The 18,405-nt window shown below is 71.8% G+C and overlaps 3 protein-coding genes across 3 annotated transcripts in view; 2 read left to right on the top strand and 1 right to left on the bottom strand.

Moving 5' to 3' along the window:
- Positions 1–129: 129 nt before the first annotated feature.
- Positions 130–4,198, top strand: KRI1 (KRI1 homolog). The gene is given in 19 exon segments (XM_054807768.1): positions 130–231; positions 520–587; positions 697–802; positions 896–1,007; positions 1,128–1,185; positions 1,273–1,322; positions 1,425–1,521; positions 1,610–1,662; positions 1,664–1,685; positions 1,827–2,138; positions 2,251–2,346; positions 2,442–2,612; positions 2,689–2,764; positions 2,857–2,939; positions 3,075–3,201; positions 3,304–3,434; positions 3,526–3,590; positions 3,677–3,772; positions 3,886–4,198. Coding segments are annotated over 19 exon segments (2,133 nt in total). The 5' UTR covers positions 130–134.
- Positions 4,199–4,263: 65 nt separating this feature from the next.
- On the bottom strand, positions 4,264–10,872 carry ATG4D (autophagy related 4D cysteine peptidase). Its single transcript, XM_054807925.1, has 11 exons — positions 10,741–10,872; positions 9,906–10,011; positions 6,846–6,929; positions 6,373–6,546; positions 5,969–6,275; positions 5,811–5,875; positions 5,553–5,698; positions 5,349–5,427; positions 5,184–5,260; positions 4,954–5,073; positions 4,264–4,856 (listed from the first exon to the last, which is right to left on the bottom strand). Exons 1-11 carry the CDS (start codon positions 10,795–10,797, stop codon positions 4,680–4,682), a joined length of 1,392 nt encoding a protein of 463 aa, XP_054663900.1. The 5' UTR covers positions 10,798–10,872; the 3' UTR covers positions 4,264–4,679.
- A 1,513-nt stretch (positions 10,873–12,385) lies between these two features.
- The window catches only part of KEAP1 (kelch like ECH associated protein 1), a 7,558-nt gene continuing 1,538 nt past the window's right edge, over positions 12,386–18,405 (top strand). Inside the window, exons 1-4 of the mRNA XM_054807767.1 lie at positions 12,386–12,501; positions 13,176–13,801; positions 16,993–17,678; positions 18,193–18,398. Coding sequence (XP_054663742.1) covers positions 13,247–13,801; positions 16,993–17,678; positions 18,193–18,398 — 1,447 coding nt within the window. The 5' untranslated portion in view covers positions 12,386–12,501; positions 13,176–13,246. The remainder of the gene's footprint in view (positions 12,502–13,175; positions 13,802–16,992; positions 17,679–18,192; positions 18,399–18,405) is intronic.

Below are 18,405 nucleotides of genomic sequence, written 5' to 3'. Positions count from 1 at the left end.
TCCCGCGTGGAGGTGGACCCCACCGCGTAGCACCGGGCGCGTTGCCCTTTTAAGAGCGGGACAGGGAGGGGCGGGGCGTTTCGGGAAGGGTGGGTGGGGCGTGCGACGCGCGCGCGACGGAGGCGGAAAGGGAAATGACGCGTGCGGCGATGCCGGAGCCGGAGCTGCGCGTGAACGCGGCCTTCGCGGAACGATACGGGCGGTACCGGCGGCGCGAGGAGCTGCAGCGGCGTGAGCGGCGGGGGGCGGGGCCGGGGCCAAGGGGGCGGGGCCTGGGCCGGGCGCGATCGGGGCTGGGGGGGGGGGGGTAACGGGGTCCGCGGCGGAACCGGTGAGCGGGGGGTAACGGGGACACCGGGTGGGGGTCGGGGGGTAACGGGAACCGGCGGAACCCCGGGGACCGGTGGAGGGGGGGGGGGATGGGGACCGGGGGTGAGAGGACACCGGGAGCGGGGTGCGGGGGTGTCGTGTGTGTCGTCCCCCCTCCGCGCGGTGCCGGTGGCTGACGGGCCCCCGCAGTGCAGGACCGGTACGGCGACACCGGGGACGGCTCCAGCTCCGAGTCCGACTCCAGCGGGGATGAGGTGGTGAGTGCGGGTGGGCCGGGACTTCCCCCCCCCCCCCCGGTTCCCCCCCCGTGACCCTCGGTTCCCCCCCCGGTTTCCCCCCGTGACCCCCGGTTCCCCCCCCCCCCAGGCCCTCGACCCCCGCCTGGAGCGGGATTTCTACCGCACGCTGGCGCTGCTGAAGAGCCGGGACCCCCGAATCTACCGGGCAGACGCCACCTTCTACAGCCAGCGAGGTACCGGGGGGGGGGGGTGGGGGGTGTCCCCGAGCCCCGGGGGGGGTCCCCAAACCCCCGGGGGGGGTCCCCAAACGTCCCCTCCGCCCCCAGACTCCTCCTCGGGGAGCGATGGTGAAGAGGAGGAGGAGGAGGATGAAGGGCGCCCGGCGAAGCCGATGTACCTGAAGGACTACGAGAGGAAGGTGGTGCTGGAGAAGGAGGGGTGAGGAGGGGGCTGCGGCGGGGGGGGGGGGGGTTTGGGGAGCAGGGGGGGGGTTTGGGGGGGGGGGTGTCCTGGGCTGAGCCCCCCTGAGGAGCTGTGACCCTCCCGCCTTCCCCGCAGCAAATACGTGGATGAGGAAGATGAGGAGGACGAGGAGGCGGCGGCCGAGCAGAGGAAGGTGGGTTTGGGGGGGGGGGGAGGAGAGCTGTGTGCCCCCCCATCACTGTGCCCCCCCCATCACTGTGCCCCCCATTTCTCCCCCCAGAGAGCGGCCTCCAGGAGCTACGTGGAGGAGCAGCGGGAGCTGAAGGAGAGGTGGGGGGGCTGCGACATTTGGGGGGGGCCGCGAGGCTTTGCGGGGGGGCCCTCGCCACTGGGGGGGTAACCCCAACCGTGTGCCCCCCCCTCCCCCGGCAGCTTCCGAGCCTTCGTGGCTGACAGCGAGGAGGAAGAGGAGGAGGGTGAGGGGGGCTCTGCCCTGCTCCGGCGGCGCAGCCAGACGGCAGAGGAGAAGGTGAGGCTGGGGGGGGGGGGGATTGGGGGTCCCAGGGGGGGCGGTTTTGGGGTGTAGGGGGATTGGGACTAACGCTGTGCCCCCCCAGGAGCGGGAGGAGGAGGATTACATCCGCTGGCTGAAGGGGCAGGGGGAGGCCCCCCCCGGAGCCGCTGCAGGACCTGGTGAGGGGGCTGAGGCTGCGCACAGCTCGTGGCAGCGATGGCCCTGGGGGGCAGAGGGGGGCTGCTGCCCCCCACCTCTGTGTTCCCACTCCCTTCACCTGTCCCGACCCCCCCATGTCCCCAAACCCCCCCCGCCCGCAGGTGCCCCTCCAGCAGTACTGGACCGATCCGGCGCTGGACCCCGGCGAGCGTTTCCTGCGCGATTACGTCCTCAACCAGGGCTACCGCGAGGAAGAGGAGGACACCGACGATGCCGAAGGGTGAGTGGGGACCTTCCCCAGCCCCCCCAAAAACCCACTGCACCCCCCTCAACCCCCCCCCGCCATGTCCCCCCCCAGGGCGTCCCCCCCTCGCCTGGCCGACTCCTCGGATGAGGGCGAGCTTTTCCTGGCCAAGCAGGAGGATTTCGAACGCCGTTACAATTTCCGCTTCGAGGAGCCCGATGCCGAGCAGGTGGGGGAGCAAAATTTAGGGGTGGGGGGACAAAATTTGGGGGTGGGAGGGCAAAATTTGGGGGTACGGTTTGGGGGTGAGGGGGCGCTGACCCTAACTCCCCCCTCCCCAGGTGAAGACGTACCCCCGGAGCATCCCCACTTCGGTGCGACGACGGGATGAGCGGCGGAAGGAGAAGCGGGAACAGATTCGGGAGAGGAAGAGGAAGGTGAGGGGGAAGAAGAGGAGGCGGGAGGGGGAAGGTACCGCCGCGGCGTCCGCCTGTCCTCCCTCCCGGCACCGCGTCCGTCCGTCGGTCCGCAGGAGAAGGCGCGGAAGCAGGAGGAGCTGAAGCAGCTGAAGAACCTGAAGCGGGAGGAGATGGCCGCCCGGCTGGCCCGGCTGCGGGAGGCCACCGGCAACGCCGCCGTCGGCTTCACCGAAACCTTCCTGGAGGAGGATTTTGACCCGGCCCGGCACGACCGGCTGATGGCGGTGGGTCCCCCCCGTGCGCCTCCCCCCCACCTCTGTGTCCCCCCATCCCCGCTGATCCCCCCTCTGCCCCCTCCAGGAGTGTTTTGGCGACGATTATTACGGCCGGGAGGAGGAGGAGAAGCCGCAGTTTGAGAAGGAGGAAGGGCTGGACGGTGAGTGGGGGGGGTCAGGGGGGGGGTCCTGTCACCCCCCGTCCCCAACGTGACATCACTGAGTGTGTGTCGTGTCCCTCCCCCCCCCGCAGACGACTGGAACTGGGACGCCTGGACGGGCCGGGAGGAGGGGGGGGACGAGCGTGAGCCCCACTGCGAGGACCCCGATTTTGTGGTACGTGTTTGTGTGTCCCCCCGCCCCGCCCCGGGCTGAGGCCGGGAGGAACTCATCACAGGGATGGGCGGCGCAGGCAGGGCGCAGGCAGGGCGCAGGCAGCCGCCCCACCCTCTCCTCACCCCCCCACCCCAGATGGACGCTGACTATGACCCGGCAGCCCCCCCCCCAAAACGGCGGCAGGCCCCGGTGCCGGGGAAGAAGCGGCACAAGACGCGGTTCAGGGAGGCAGTGGAGCGGGAGAAGCCGGAGTTTGACCCTGGTGAGTGCCGGGAGCAGCTGCCAGGGACCCCCCCAGAGTCCTGGCACCCCCCTAAGTCCCTGGGACCCCCCCAAATCCTCGCCTCCCCCCCCCCCCCTGCAGCCACCAGCACCTTCGAGCAGTACCTGGACGAGTTTTACAGCCTGGACTACGAGGACCTGGTGGGGGACCTGCCCTGTCGCTTCAAGTACCGCAACGTCCTCCCCTGCGACTTCGGCCTCACCACCGACGAGGTAGAGTCCACCTGGACCCTCCCTGGGGTGCCTGGACCCCCACCGGGGTGCCTGGACCCCCCAAATCTACCCCTTGTCCCCCCCCGCCCAGATCCTGGCAGCCGACGACAAGGAGCTGAACCGCTGGTGCTCCCTGCGCAAGACCTGCATGTACCGGTGAGGGGGGGAGCTGCGGGGGGTCCTGTGTGTGCCCCCCCTCCCCGCCCCGTTTTTGGGGGGGCTCACCGCACCCCTCGACGCAGGTCGGAGCAGGAGGAGCGGCAGGATCAGGCCAACTACAGCCGGCGGGCGCAGAACGCCTGGAAGAAGCAGCAGATCTTCAAATCCCTGGCGGCCACGTACGGAGGGCGTTTGGGGGGCAGCGGGGGGGGGTTTGGGGGGCAGTGGGGGGGGGTACACAGGGTCTGGGGGGGCTGTGCGCCTCCCGTCACCCCCATCCTACCCCCCCCAGGCCGGAGGAGCCCCAGCCGGCGCCGTCAGCCAAGTCCAAACTGGGGAAGAAACGCCGGGACAAGCGGAAGCGGCCGGAGGAACCAGGAGCCTCGGGGGCCCCCCCAGCCACAGCCCCCCACCCCCCCAGTTCGGGGGGGGTCCGGCGCCGGGGCTCCGCACCCCTGGGGCCGGCGGTGCGGCTGGGGGGCCGGGATTTCACCGGGAAGCGCTTGGAAGCCTTTGGCCTCAACCCTCGGAGGCTCCGGTACCGGCAGCTCCTCCGGCAGCGGCGCAAGAAGGAGGGGGGGGGAGCTGGGGGGGGCAAAGCCTGATCCGGTGCTGGGGTGGGGGGAAGGCGAGAAACACCGTAACCCACCGCGCCGGCCGCGCTCTGGTTCAAGTTCAGTTTTAATTTGGGGGGAGACAGACAGACGGACGAGGGGGGGTCCTGAGCGGAGCAATAAATTAACGTCGCCCCCTCACCGCGAGCAGCGTGTGACAATCAAAAAAAAAAACCAAACCACCGTGATGGGGGGGTTGGGAGAGGGAAAACATGGCCCCCCCCCCCCCCTCGCTGCACTGGGGGGGTCCCCATGCTGGGGGGAGTGTTGGGGGGGGGGGGGGAGGCTCAGCTCAGCCCCCCCCGCTGGGACTCGGCAAACACCGGCCCTGAGCTCCAGTCCCGGCGCAGTAGTGAACCAAAACAGCCCTGACCCTGAGGGGGGGACCTGCGGCCCCCCCAAACCGCGGCAGCACCACCCCAGGGTGTGATCCAGTGTATTGGGGGGGATCCTGGGGGGGGGGGGGGGGTGGTCAGAGGAAGACGAACTCGTCAGTGCTGGGTTTTTTGGGGCGCTTGCCGGCGCGGGGGGGCGGCGGCAGCGGCGGGGGAGGGCGGGAGCCGAGCGGCTCCAAACCGTGGTCCCGCGCCTGACCCTCCGTCACCGTGAAGATGGGGTACCGCTCCGGCGCCGAGGGGGGGGTCAGGACCTGGAAGGGGGGGTACAGGGTCAGAAAAGGAGGGGGGGGCACCCCAAAAAGCTTTTCCCACCCCCCCCCCCCCCCCCCCCCAGCTGCCAGGACTCACACGGGTGAGGTCGGAGCAGAGCTCCTCCAGGTCCGGCCCGCCGGCGGCGTAGAAGCCGATGGTGCAGCTGGGATCCATCTTCCCGAAGGCCATTTTCCGTGGGGAGCCGCAGTGGAAGGACTGGAATGGGGGGGGGCACGACATGAGGGGGGGTTACACCCCACTGGGACCCCCCCACGCTGTTTTATTGGGGGGGGGGGGGGGCGTATCCCCCCCTTCTCTGCACCCACCTGCAAGGGGAAGTTCTCCCGGGAGGTGTCCACGAAGGGCTGGCAGTAGTGGGGGTCCAGGTAGAGCAAGAAATCATCTGGGGGGGGGACACGCACAAAAATCGGTTGGTGGCGTCGTGTGCGCGCGTCCCCCCATGTCCCCAAACCACGCGGCGCCACCGGCACCTTGGAAGCCGACGAAGTAGAGGGAGTGCCGGGGTTTGCCGCCGATGATGCCCACGCAGGATTTCAGCTTCAGCAGCTCCTGGGTGGGGGGTCACGGTGGGGGGGTTGGTGGCACTGGGAGCCGCGCAGCAGCACCGGGAGCCGCTCCCCGGCACAACCGGGAGGGAGAACCGGCACCGGAGCCCCCCCCCCCGGGGTCCCCACCTTGACGCAATCCACGTAGACGGGGTTCAGGCTCTCCCCCCCTAGCCGCACCGGCACCAGGATGACGACGGCTCGGCGTTGCCCAGGTTCCGGCACGGTTCGGTCGGCGTCACCCTGCACCAGGTCGGCGACGTCCCCTTTGTAAACTACCGGAAAAAAAGAGGCGGGGGGGGGGAGGCTGCTCATCCCAGTGCCCAGATCCCCCCCCAGACCGGGGAGGGGGATGCCCCACGGCCCCCCCCCTCCACCGGCACGTACCGGTGCAATCCTGAGAGACGTAGACCGAGAGGCCGCTGGTCTCCGGGCAGGTTTCCACCGCCCTCCTGCGCAGGAGGGGGGAGAGGGCGAGTCCTGGGCGGTCCCGGCCCCCCCAAAACGATGGAGGGAGCCCCCCCCGACACCCCCTCCCCGCTCACCGAAGGATGTGGGCGACGATGGAAGGGCCGTACCAATCCCCGGCTTTTTTCCCGGCGCTCCGACCCAGCTCTACCAAACGATGGATGCCGAAAGGGGCCCGGGGGTGATCGGCGAACCAGGCCACAATGGCGCGGTGCCGCTGTTCCGCCTCCCGGGAGACCCGTGTCCGGCCCGGGGGGTCTCGTGTCCGGCCCGGGGGGTCCCTCGCCTGTCCAGGGGGGTCTCGCATCCGTCCCGGGGGGTCCCGTGGCCGCCGGGACGCGGCCGTCGGCTCCAACTCCAGCAGCGCCTCGGGCCACGTCCAGTCTAGAACCGAGCACGGGGTGTCTGTGTGGGGGGGAGTTTTGGGGGGCCGGCGGGGGCCACCCCCACGGTTTTGGGGGTCCCCCTGACCCCCCCTTACCCCTGCCCAGGAGGTGCAGGATGAGGCCCTGGGCCAGCAGCATCTGGGCGCTGCGCAGCATGCAGCCCCAGCCGCAGTCGGTGGTCCAGGGGGTCCCCTCCAACGCCGGGAACTCCCGCCGGTACGTCAGCCACAGCCGGGAGCAGAAATCCCGCTGGAAACGCTCCAGCTCCTCTGGGAAGCAGGGATAGGGAGTTGGAGACCCCCCCTGAGCCCCCCAAAACCCCCCACATGCCCCGAGTGCCCCCCACACCCCCCCAGAGTCCCCCACAACCCCCCAGAGCTCCCCACACCCCTCCTAGAGCCCCCCACAACCCCCCCAGTGCCCCCCACAACCCCCCAGAGACCCCAACCCCCCCCCAGTGCCCCCCCACACCCCCAGAGCCCCCCACAACCCCCCCCGTGCCCCCCCCAGTGCCCCCCGAGCCCCCTCCCCACCACCGCGGGGGTCCCCCGGGGGTCCCGGCACTCACCCTCGGCCGCCAGGCAGTAGACGCGGCCCAGGAGGTGGAGGGGGGAGAGTTTGCTGAAGTGGGGCTTCGTTCGCACCGTCCAGCCTGGGGGGAGGACACCGGGGGGAGGGGGTTACCGGAGGGGACACGGAGGGGTCACCGCCAACCCCCGGGACCCCTCACGGAGACCCCCGTCCCGCTGCCCCCCGGGCCCCCCAGCACCCCCTTCCCCACCCCGTGCTGGTCCCGCTGCCCCGGCCCCCCCACCCGGTCCCGGTCCCCCCGCACCGTATCGGACGCTGTTCCAGGCCGAGAGGAAGCGGCCCCGCACCCGCGCCCCCTCCTCAGCCCCGGAGGGGACCCCCGGGCCGCCGCCGCCACCCCCCCCCCCTCCGCCGCGGCCCGACCGGCCCCGCGCTCATGGCGGCGGCGGCGGCGCGCGGGGCGGGGCGGGGCCCCGGCGGGGGCGGAGCCGCTCCCAGGCGGTACCGGAGCCGCCGCCCGCCGGCGCCGCCATCTTTGCTGTGGGCACGACGGCGGAAGCGGCGACGACGCCGGGCGGAAGTGGCGTCAGAGGGTGGGGAAGGAACGGGCGAAGAAGGCGGGACGGTGGGCGGGGCCGGGTCGCCATGGTGACGGAGCACGTGTGTCGCTGTGGCCGGGGGGGGGGGGGGAACACGGACACGGGGGACCGTGGGGGGGGACGGGACACGGGGGGACAACAGGGGGACACAGGGACGTTTTGGGGTCACATGGGGGGGGAGAGGGACCCTGTGGGGTCACGGGGGGGGACACGGACCCTGTGGGGTGACACTGGGGTGGGACACGGACCCCGTGGGGTGACACTGGGGGGGGCACAGGGACCCCCTGAGGTCACGGGGGGAGCAGGGACCCCCTGTGGTGACACTGGGGGGGTACAGGGACCCCGTGGGGTGACACTGGGGGGGGGGACACGGACCCCGTGGGGTCACACTGGGGGGGGGACAGGGCCCCCGTGGGACCACGGGCGGACTTGGGGTCCCGGGGAGACCCCGACTCCCCATGGGGGGGGACCCCGGGGATGCGCCCCCCCCCCCCCCCCGAGCGGCTCCGCTCACCCCTGCGCAGAGCGGGGCCACGGCCAAGGGGCTGGGGGGGGGCGTGGGGGCGGCGTGGGGCCGGCGTGGCGCAAGCAGCGAGGGCGGGGATGGGGGCAAAGGGCTCCCCCCCCCCCCAGAAGGGTGTCCCCCCCGGGAGGGGTCCCAGCCCCACAAATCCGGGTGCTTCCCCTCCCCCAACCGCAGGGACCCCCCCCCACCCCACCCCACGGGCAGCCGTGGGGCTGCCCCACCCGTGCTGCGCTGGGTGCGCCGGTGCCGCGGGCGCCTTTGGCAGCACCGAACCCAGCTCCCACCCCCCCCGTGGGGGTTCCCAGCCCTACCCGGCCCCCCCACGCCCCCCCCCGTGGGACACAGGCGTCCGGGCCCCACAGCCCCCCCCGTGGGGGATTTGGGGGGGTGGGGAGGTTGGGACCTGCCTGGACGGACGGACACGGGTGGCCGTGGGAGCCCCAACCGGTTCGGGAGTGGGGGCTGCCCCGCGTGGGGGGGGGAATCCCACAAAGGGGGGGGGGCTGTGCGTGGGGTCCAGAGGGGCTGGGGCACATTTGGGGGGGGGGGTTGGGGTACATCTGGGGAGGGGGGGGAAGCACATCTGGGGGGGTCGGGCACATCTGGGGGGGCTTGGGCTCATCCAGGGGGGGTTGTACATCTCCTGGGGGGTCTTGGGCACATCTGGGGGGGCTCGTTCACACCTGGGGGGGGCTCGCTCACATCTGGGGGTCTCGTTCACACCTGGGGGGGGCTCGTTCACATCTGGGGGGGCTCGTTCACGGGTCGGGCAGGGGACCCCGGGGGCGCTGGGGGGGGATTTGGGGGGGTCCGGGGGGTTTTGGGGGGCTCAGCCCCGGCTGGGACAGAGGACCCGAGGGGGGGGGGGGGTGTGCAGCGGGGGGGTCCCGCGGCGGGGGGTGGTCCCGGGGGGGGGGTGGGCGGAGCGGTCCCGCCTCCCCCGGCCCCGCCCGGCCCCGCCCGGCCCCGCCGCGCTCCACCGGAGCCAGCGCGGAACGGCGGAGCGGAGCCCGGTCCCACGGTGAGTGGGGGGGGCGTGTGGGGGTGCGCAGGTAGGGGACCCGACCCCCCAACCCCACGCGGGGAACGGACACGGCGCGTGGCGGGGGGGGAGATACCTGCGGGGGGGAGGGGGAGGCACAGGGGAAACTGAGGCACGGAGGGAGGGCGGGGGGGGACCGGCGCTGTGGGAGTCTGGGGGGGCCATTCCCATCCCCCCCCCCCCGAACCGACCCCCCAGCTCCCCCCCACACCGATCCGGCATTGCGGGGGGGTGGGGGGGGCCCGCGGAGCCCCGCGGCGTGGAACGGACCCACGTCCCGGCCCCACGGCTGCCCGTCCCCCCATTATCCTTCCCCGTGGACACCCCCCCCCCCAACCCAGTGCTGCCTCCCCCCCCACCCCATCCCCTCCCGTGGGGTGCAGGGTGGGACCCGCCAGCGCCGTGGGGCACGGCCGCACCCACCCCACCCCAAATATTTGGGCAGGTTCCCCCCCCCCCCCCGTGGCGGGACCCCGCGGCAGCTCCCGACGCGCCCGGGCCCGTCTGGGTGGGTGGGTGGGTGCGTGGGAAGGGCGCGACGGCGGTGGGTGCCCGCGGGCAGCCGGTGTGTGTGTGTGTGGGGGTGGTCACGCGTGGAGGGGTGGTCACGCGTGGGGGGGAGCCCGTGGGGCAGCACCCACGTGAGCGCGCGCAGCCCCCTTCGGGGTGCGCGCCTGCAAGTGTGCACACGCCGGCAAAGCCCTTTGGGGCACGCACCTGGCGTGCGCGGATCCCGCAGGGTGCACGCTTACAAGCGCACGCGTGCGCGCGGGCTCTTCTCACGTGGGTGCACGCCTGCGGGCGTGTGCACGTGCGAAGATCCCGCGGGGTGCACGCCTGCAAGCGGGCACATGCACGCAGCCCCTTTGCGGCGCACGCCTGCAAGCACGCGCGTGTGCACAGCCCCTTTTGCATTGCACGCTTACTCACGTGGGACCGTTCGGGGTGCACGCCTGCGAGCGTGCGTGTGTGCGCGGACCCTTTTGGGGGGGTGCACGCCTGCGAGCGCACGCCAGGATAAGACCGGGGTCCGTGCCTGCAAAGCGTGCACAAACCCTTTTTAGGTGCACGCTTACAAGCGCGCACGCGCGGAGACCTGTTACGCCGCACACCCGCAAGCGTGCACACTCACGCAAACCCTCCAGGGCGCGTGCGCACGCTCGAAGCTCGCAGCCCCTTCGGGGTGCACGCTCGCAAGCTCACAACCACGCGGGACCGTTTGGGGCGCACGCCTGCGCGCGGCCCCCCCCCCCCTTTTTTGGGGTTGCACCCTTGCGAGCGTGCGCTCACGCGCAGCTCCTTCGGAGCGTGCACCCGCAAGCGCACTCACGCTCACCCCCTCCCCGTGTTCCCACCAGGTCCCCACCATGTAGCCCCCCCCCCCCCCTTCCTCCTCCTCCTCCTCCTCCTCCCCGGCCCCCCCCAGCATGGCGCCGGGACCGTTCCCCGAGGACGCGGTTCTCGCCCTCCATTACAACTACACCGGGAAGCTGCACGCCGGGCGGTACCGGGGGGGCCTTCGCCCCGAGACCCTCCTCTTCCTCCTCGTCTGCGGTTTCATCGTGGTGGAGAACCTGGTGGTGCTGGTGACCATCTGGAGGACCAAGAAGCTCCACTCCCCCATGTTCTACCTGCTGGGCAACCTCACCCTCTCCGACCTGTTGGCCGGCGTCGCCTACACCGCCAACATCGTCCTCTCCGGCGCCAACACCTTACGGTTGACGCCGGCGTTGTGGTTCTTGCGGGAAGGCGGAGTCTTCCTCACCTTGGCCGCCTCGGTGTTGAGCTTGTTGGCCATCGCGGTGGAGCGGCACCTCACCATGGCGCGGGTGCGGGTGACGCGGGGGGACAAGAGGGGCAGGATGTGGTCGTTGGTGGCGGCGAGCTGGGGGGTTTCGGTGGCGTTGGCGGCGTTGCCGGGGCTGGGGTGGAACTGCCTGGGCGATCTCCCGGCGTGCTCCACCGTCCTCCCCCTCTACTCAAAACGCTACGTCTTCTTCTGCGTCGCCGTCTTCCTCGCCATCCTCCTCACCATCGTCGTCCTTTACGCTCGCCTTTACCGCGCCGTCCGGCGATCGGCCAACCTCCGCCCTTCGCCGAAATCGCCGGCTTTGCTGAAGACGGTGACGGTGGTGGTGGGGACCTTCATCGCCTGTTGGTCCCCCCTCTTCCTCCTCCTGCTGCTGGACGCCTGGTGCTGCCCGCGGGCGTGCGCGGTGCTCTACCACGCCGATTACTTCTTGGGTTTGGCGATGGCCAACTCTTTGCTCAACCCCCTCATCTACACCGGCACCAGCCGCGAGATGTGCCGGGCCGTCCTGCGGCTGCTGCGGGGGGGCTGCTGCCAGCGGCGGGGGGACGACGCGGGGGGACGCGGCGGCACGCTGGGGGTCCCCAGTTTAGGGGGAGGGAGCGGGAGCCAGTCGGGGAGGTCGTCGGCCAGGAGGAGGGGGGGGGACACGAGTGGGGTGGGAGGGGGGGACACCAGTGGGGCGGGGGGGGACGGGGGGGATGGGAAAGGGGTGGTGGCGCAGGGGTGAGGGGGGGGGTGGGCGGGGTCCCGGCGGCGTCCCCGTGTCACCGCGAGGACGCTGTCCCCACGCGGGGGTTGGGGGGGGGGGGGCAGGAGGTCCCCGTCCTCGTGTCGTCGTCGTTGTCATCCCCCCCCCCCCGGTTTTGTATTGCGTTTTTAATAAAAGGCCTTTTTGGAACCCCCCCGCCTCGCTCGGGCCCCCCCCCCGAACTGCGACAGCGTGGGGACACCCACGGGGGACACTGGGGGGGGGGGGGCGCGGGGGTGGCATGGGGGGCAGTGGGAGGACCCCAGTCCCGGGTAGCAGGGGGACGCCCACGGGGGACATGGGGAGGGGACACGGGGACACCCACGGGGGACCGTGGGAAGGGGGATGGGGGGACCCCAGTCCCGGGTGGCAGGGGGACACCCACGGGGGACCGTGGGAAGGGGGATGGGGGCACCCACGGGGGACCGTGGGAAGGGACAAGGGGACACTGGGAGGACCCCAGTCCCGTGTCACACGGGGACACCCACGGGGGACCGTGGGAGTCCCGGGTGGCAGGGGGACCCCCCACGGGGGGACGCGGAGAAGGGACACCCGCGGGGAGCCCTGCCCCTTGGTGACACGACGACAGTCCGAGGGACAGCGGGAAAGCCCCGAGTGACACGGGGACACCCACGCGTGAACACCGGCAGGACCCCAACACCCCGGGTGACACCGGCTTCTGCCACCACCCCCGGGGACACGGTGACGCCCACGGGTGACATCACGATCCCGCGCCCCCCCCCTCCGTGACGCCACCCGTGGGTGGAGCTCCTCCACCGAGGACTCTTATTCTGGCGGGGATGGGCGTGGCGAGGCGGCCGTGACGTCGCGCGCGGGAGGGGGCGTGGCCGCCGTGACTCTTACCGCGGCGGGGGCTCCGCGCGCTGCTTAGTCACGGCCCCCCCCGTGTCCCCCCCCCGCGCCGCCGCCGCCTCCCGCCGCCGCCGGGGCCGCGCCATGGCCGGGTGAGACCCCCGGGACCCCCCCCCCGTGAACCCCCGCCCGGCCCCGCCCCCGGGACCCTCCCCCCGAGGGGATCCGGGGGGGTTTGGGGGGGTCCGGGGGGGTCCCTGGAGCCCCGGCAAAGAGAGGGGGGTGGGAAGTGGGGGGGGACGACGGGGCCCACGCGCGGGATGGAGGGTGCGGGGAGGGGGCTGAGAGTGGAAATGGGGGGGGGGCTACTGGGGATACCCCCCCGCGGTGCCTCAGTTTCCCCAGTGGGTGCTGGGGGGGTCCGTTCCCTCTGACACCCCCCTCGTGCCTCAGTTTCCCCCGTGGGTGCTGGGGAGGTCCCTTCCCTCTGACACCCCCCCCCCCCGTGCCTCAGTTTCCCCAGGGGGTGCTGGCGATGGTTTTGGGGGGGGGTGTCCCCCTTCCCTCTGACCCTGGCCTGCTCCCCCCCACCCACCCGTGCCTCAGTTTCCCCAGCTTGGGGGGGTCCCTTCCCTTTGCGCCCCCCCCCGTGCCTCAGTTTCCCCACATGAGCCAGGAATGATTGGGGGGGGTCCCCCCTTCCCTTTGACCCCTTCCACCCCCCCCGTGCGTGCTGGGGCTGATCTTGGGGGGGGGTATCCCTTCCCTCTGCCCCCCCGTGCCTCAGTTTCCCCACCCCGCTAACCCTTCTCCCCTCTCTCCGCAGGTTCTCATCCCCCCACCCCTCCTAACCCCCTCCCCACCCAACGCAAGGGGGGGGTCTGCGATGCTGGGGCCATGTCCGCCCCCCCGCCCCCCGAATGCCAGGCGGAGGTGACCCCCTCACCGGGGGGGTCCGGTTCCTTCAGCTACAGCTTGGCCGAACACCCCAAAGCCGCCTTGGCCATCATGAACCAACTCCGTTTGGAACGGCAGCTTTGCGACGTCACCCTGCGAGTCCGTTACCGTCACGACGTCCCCCCCGCCGATTTCCCGGCTCACAAAATCGTTTTGGCGTCGTCGAGCCCCGTTTTTAAAGCCATGTTCACGACGGGGTTACGGGAACGCGGGATGGAGGTGATTCCCATCGAGGGGGTCCACCCGCGGGTGATGGAGAGGTTGGTGGAATTCGCTTACACGGCGTCCATCTCGGTGGGGGAGAAGTGCGTCCTCCACGTCATGAACGGCGCCGTCATGTACCAGATCGACAGCGTCGTCCGCGCCTGCTGCGACTTCTTGATCCAGCAGCTTCACCCCAGCAACGCCATCGGCATCGCCAACTTCGCCGAGCAGATCGGCTGCCTGGAGTTACACCAGAAAGCTCGGGAGTACATCTACATGCACTTCGGGGAGGTGAGGGGGGGGGTAAACGGCACCCCCGGGGGTGGGGGGGGCCTGGGGAGCTGCGAGGACCCCCCCCCCAGGGGGCTGAGGAGGAGACCCCCAGGGCTGGGGGGCAGTGAGGGACCCCCCCCAGGCGATGGGGGGACCTGGGGGGCAGCAAGGACCCCCCCGGGGTCCTGAGGAGGAGACCCCCAGGGCTGGGGGGCAGTGAGGGACCCCCCCCAGGCGATGGGGGGACCTGGGGGGCAGCAAGGACCCCCCCGGGGTCCTGAGGAGGAGACCCCCATGGCTGGGGGGCAGTGAGGGACCCCCCCCCCAGGGGATGGGGGGGCCTGGGGAGCAGTGAGGACCCCCCCCAGAGGGCTGAGGAGGAGACCCCCAGGGCTGGGGAACAGTGAGGGACCCCCCCCCAGGGGATTGGGGGGCCTGGGGAGCAGTGAGGACCCCCCCCCACCCAGGGTCCTGAGGAGGAGACCCCCAGGGCTGGGGAACAGTGAGGACCCCCCCCCCAGGGGATTGGGGGGCCTGGGGAGCAGTGAGGACCCCCCCCAGGGGGCTGAGGAGGAGACCCCTAGGGCTGGGGGGCAGTGAGGGACCCCCCCCCCAGGGTCCTGAGGAGGAGACCCCCAGGGCTGGGGGGCAGTGAGGACCCCTCCCCCAGGGGATTGGGGGGCCTGGGGAGCAGTGAGGACCCCCCCCCACCCAGGGTCCTGAGGAGGAGACCCCCAGGGCTGGGGAGCAGTGAGGGCCCCCCCAGGCGATGGGGGGACCTGGGGGGCAGCAAGGACCCCCCCAGGGTCCTGAGGAGGAGACCCCCAGGGATGGGGAGCAGTGAGGACCCCCTCAGGGGATGGGGGGGGCCCAGGAAGGAGACCCCTGGGGATGGGGAGCAGCGAGGAACCCCCCAGGGGCTGCAGGGCTTGAGGAGTGCCCCCCCCCATTTAATATGGGCTGTTGGGGTGTCACAGGGCCGAGGGGCCCCCACCCCATTAACACAGATGTGGGGGGGCTGTCACAGATCCAGGGGGTCCCCACCCCATTAACACACATCAGTGGGGGTGTCACCAATCCAGCCCCCCCCACCCCGAAGCAAACACAGGACAGAAGCAAACCCCCGGTGGGAACCCCCACATCGTGCTGCACCCCAGAATGGGCACCCCATTCCCCCCCAGCTCACCTCCCCCCCCAGACTCTCACCCCCCCTCCAGCTTCACCCCCCCAGATCCCCCCTCCCAGGCTCACTCCCCCCCCCCATTTCCCTCCCGCCTCACCCCCCTTAGACCCCCCCAGACTCCTCCTCCCAGACTCAACCCCCCCGGTTCCACCCGCAGACTCCCCCCCTCCCACACTTCCCCCCAGATTCACCCCCCCCAGACTCACACTCTCCTCCCAGACCCCCCCAGACCTCCCTCCCCCCCAGACTCCCCCCTAGACTGACACCCCCCCCAGCCCCCTCCCCTGAGACTGACACCCCCCCGACTCACCCCCCAGACACTCCCCTAGACTGACCCCCCAGACTGACCCCCCCCCAGGACACCCCCAGGCTCACCCCCCAGACCGACCCCCCAGCTCCCCCCCCAGGATCCCCCCCAGCTCCCCCCCCTGACTCAGCCCCCAGACCCTCCCCCGACTCACTCCCCAGACACCGCCCCCCCAGGACCCCCAGACACCCCCCCAGGACCCCCCCCCCGACTTCTCCCCTAGGACCCCCCCCCCCCAGCCCGACCCCCCAGGACCCCCAGACACCCCCCACCCAGCCTCATCCCCAGGACACCCCCCCAGCCTGACCCCCCAGGACCCGCAGACACTGCCCCCCCCAGCCTGACCCCCAAGGACCCCCCCCAGACTTCCCCCTAGGACCCCCCCAGCCCCCCCCAGCCTGACCCCCCCAGGACCCCCCCCCCCCCCCCCCCCCCAAACCCCCCCCCCCCAGCCCCCCTCAGCCTGACCCCCCAGGACCCCCAGACACCAGCCCCCCCCATCCTGACCCCCAAGGACCCCCCCAGACTTCCCCCCTAGGACCCCCCAGCCTGACCCCCCAGGACCCCCAGACACCCCCCACCCAGCCTCATCCCCAGGACACCCCCCCAGCCTGACTCCCCCAGGACCCCCAGATGCTGCCCCCCCAGCCCCCCCCCACCCTGACCCCCCAGGACCCCCAGCCCCCTCCCCCATCCTGACCCCCCAGGACCCCCAGACACCCCTCCCCCAGCCTGACCCCCCCAGGACCCCCAGACACTGCCCCCCCCAGCCTGACCCCCCAGGACCCCCAGCCCCCTCCCCCAGCCTGACCCCCCAGGACCCCCAGACACTGCCCCCCCCAGCCTGACACCCCCAGGACCCCCAGACACCCCCCCCCCCCGCCTCATCCCCAGGACACCCCCCCACCCTGACCCCCCAGGACCCCCAGCCTCCCCCCCCACCCTGACCCCCCAGGACCCCCAGACACTGCCCCCCCCAGCCTGACCCCCCCAGGACCCCCAGACACCCCCCACCCAGCCTCATCCCCATGAACCCCCCCAGCCTGACTCCCCCAGGACCCCCAGATGCTGCCCCCCCAGCCCCCCCCACCCTGACCCCCCAGGACCCCCAGCCCCCTCCCCAGCCTGACCCCCCAGGACCCCCAGACACCCCCCCCCCCAGCCTGACCCCCCAGGACCCCCAGCCCCCTCCCCCAGCCTGACCCCCCCAGGACCCCCAGACACTGCCCCCCCCAGCCTGACCCCCCAGGACCCCCAGACACCCCCCCCCAGCCTGACCCCCCCAGGACCCCCAGACACTGCCCCCCCCAGCCTGACCCCCCAGGACCCCCAGCCCCCTCCCCCAGCCTGACCCCCCAGGACCCTCAGACACCCCCCCACCCTGACCCCCCAGGACCCCCAGACACTGCCCCCCCCAGCCCCCCCCAGCCTGACCCCCCCAGGACCCCCAGACACCCCCCACCCAGCCTCATCCCAGGACGCCCCCCCCACCCTGACCCCCCAGGACCCCCAGCCTCCCCCCCCCACCCTGACCCCCCAGGACCCCCAGCCCCCCCCCAGCCTGACCCCCCCAGGACCCCCAGACACCCCCCACCCAGCCTCATCCCCAGGACACCCCCCCACCCTGACCCCCCAGGACCCCCAGCCTCCCCCCCCCCCCCCGACCCCCCAGGACCCCCAGCCCCCCCCCCCCCAGCCTGACCCCCCCCATCCCCGCAGGTCTCCAAGCAGGAGGAATTCTTCAACCTGTCCCACTGCCAGCTGGTGACCCTGATCAGCCGCGACGAGCTGAACGTGCGCTGCGAGTCCGAGGTTTTTCACGCCTGCATCAACTGGGTGAAACACGACTGCCCCAACCGCCGCCTCTACGTCCAGGCTCTGCTCCGCGCCGTCCGCTGCCATTCCCTCACCCCGCACTTCCTTCAGATGCAGCTCCAGAAATGCGAGATCCTCCGCTCCGATTCCCGATCCAAGGATTACCTGGCGCAAATTTTTCAAGATTTAACTCTTCATAAACCCACCCAGGTTTTACCCTGTCGGACCCCCAAGGTGGGGCAGCTCATTTATACGGCCGGGGGTTATTATCGGCAATCTTTGAGTTATTTGGAAGCTTACAACCCTCGGGACGGATCTTGGATTCGTTTAGCCGATCTTCAGGTTCCCCGGAGCGGTTTGGGGGGTTGCGTGGTGGGGGGGCTTTTTTACGCCGTGGGGGGACGGAATAATTCCCCCGACGGGAACACGGACTCGGCCGCCATCGACTGCTACAACCCCATGACCAACCAGTGGTCCCCCTGCGCCCCCATGAGCGTCCCCCGCAACCGCATCGGGGTGGGGGTGATCGACGGGATGATTTACGCCGTGGGGGGGTCGCACGGATGTATCCACCACAGCAGCGTGGAGAGGTGAGGGGGGCGGCAGGGAACCGGGGGTCTGCCCCTGGGGGGGGGGGGGGAAATCTGCCCTTGGGGGGCCCCAAAAATCTGCCCCTGGGTTTGATAACACAAGGCTTGGTCTGCCCAGGGGGGGCACAGATCTGTTCTGGGGTGGGGAGCGGCAGATTTGCCCCTGGGGGGGGCCTAAATCTACACCTGGGGCTGATAACACAAGCCGTGGTTTGCCCTGGGGGGGGCACAGATCTGTTGGGGGGGGCAGGTTTGCCCAGGGGGGTGGGGGGCACAAATCTGCCCTTGGGTTTAATAACAAGCCCTGATGGACCTTTGAGGGGGGGCACAGCTCTCCCCCAGGGCTGACAATAAACATTTACCCCTGGGGGTGGGGGCCCAACCCCTGCAGGGGGGTCTAACCGGGACCTCTGTCCCCCCCTGCACCCACCCATGGGTGCTGGGGACCCCCCCCTCGGTGCTCAGCCCCTCCTGTTGTGTGTGTGTGTGTGTGTGTCGTGTCCCCCCCCCCCAGATACGAGCCGGAGAGGGACGAGTGGCAGCTGGTGGCCCCCATGCTGACGCGACGCATCGGGGTGGGGGTGGCGGTGCTGAACCGCCTCCTTTACGCCGTGGGGGGGTTCGACGGCACCGCGCGCCTCAGCTCCGCCGAGTGTTACCACCCCGAGCAGGACGCCTGGAGAGCCATCGCCCCCATGGCCACCATCCGCAGCGGCGCCGGTGAGGG

Source organism: Grus americana, chromosome 33 (assembly GCF_028858705.1).
Source record: "Grus americana isolate bGruAme1 chromosome 33, bGruAme1.mat, whole genome shotgun sequence".
Lineage (NCBI taxonomy): Eukaryota > Metazoa > Chordata > Aves > Gruiformes > Gruidae > Grus > Grus americana.
This window is presented reverse-complemented; position numbering and strand designations above follow the sequence as displayed.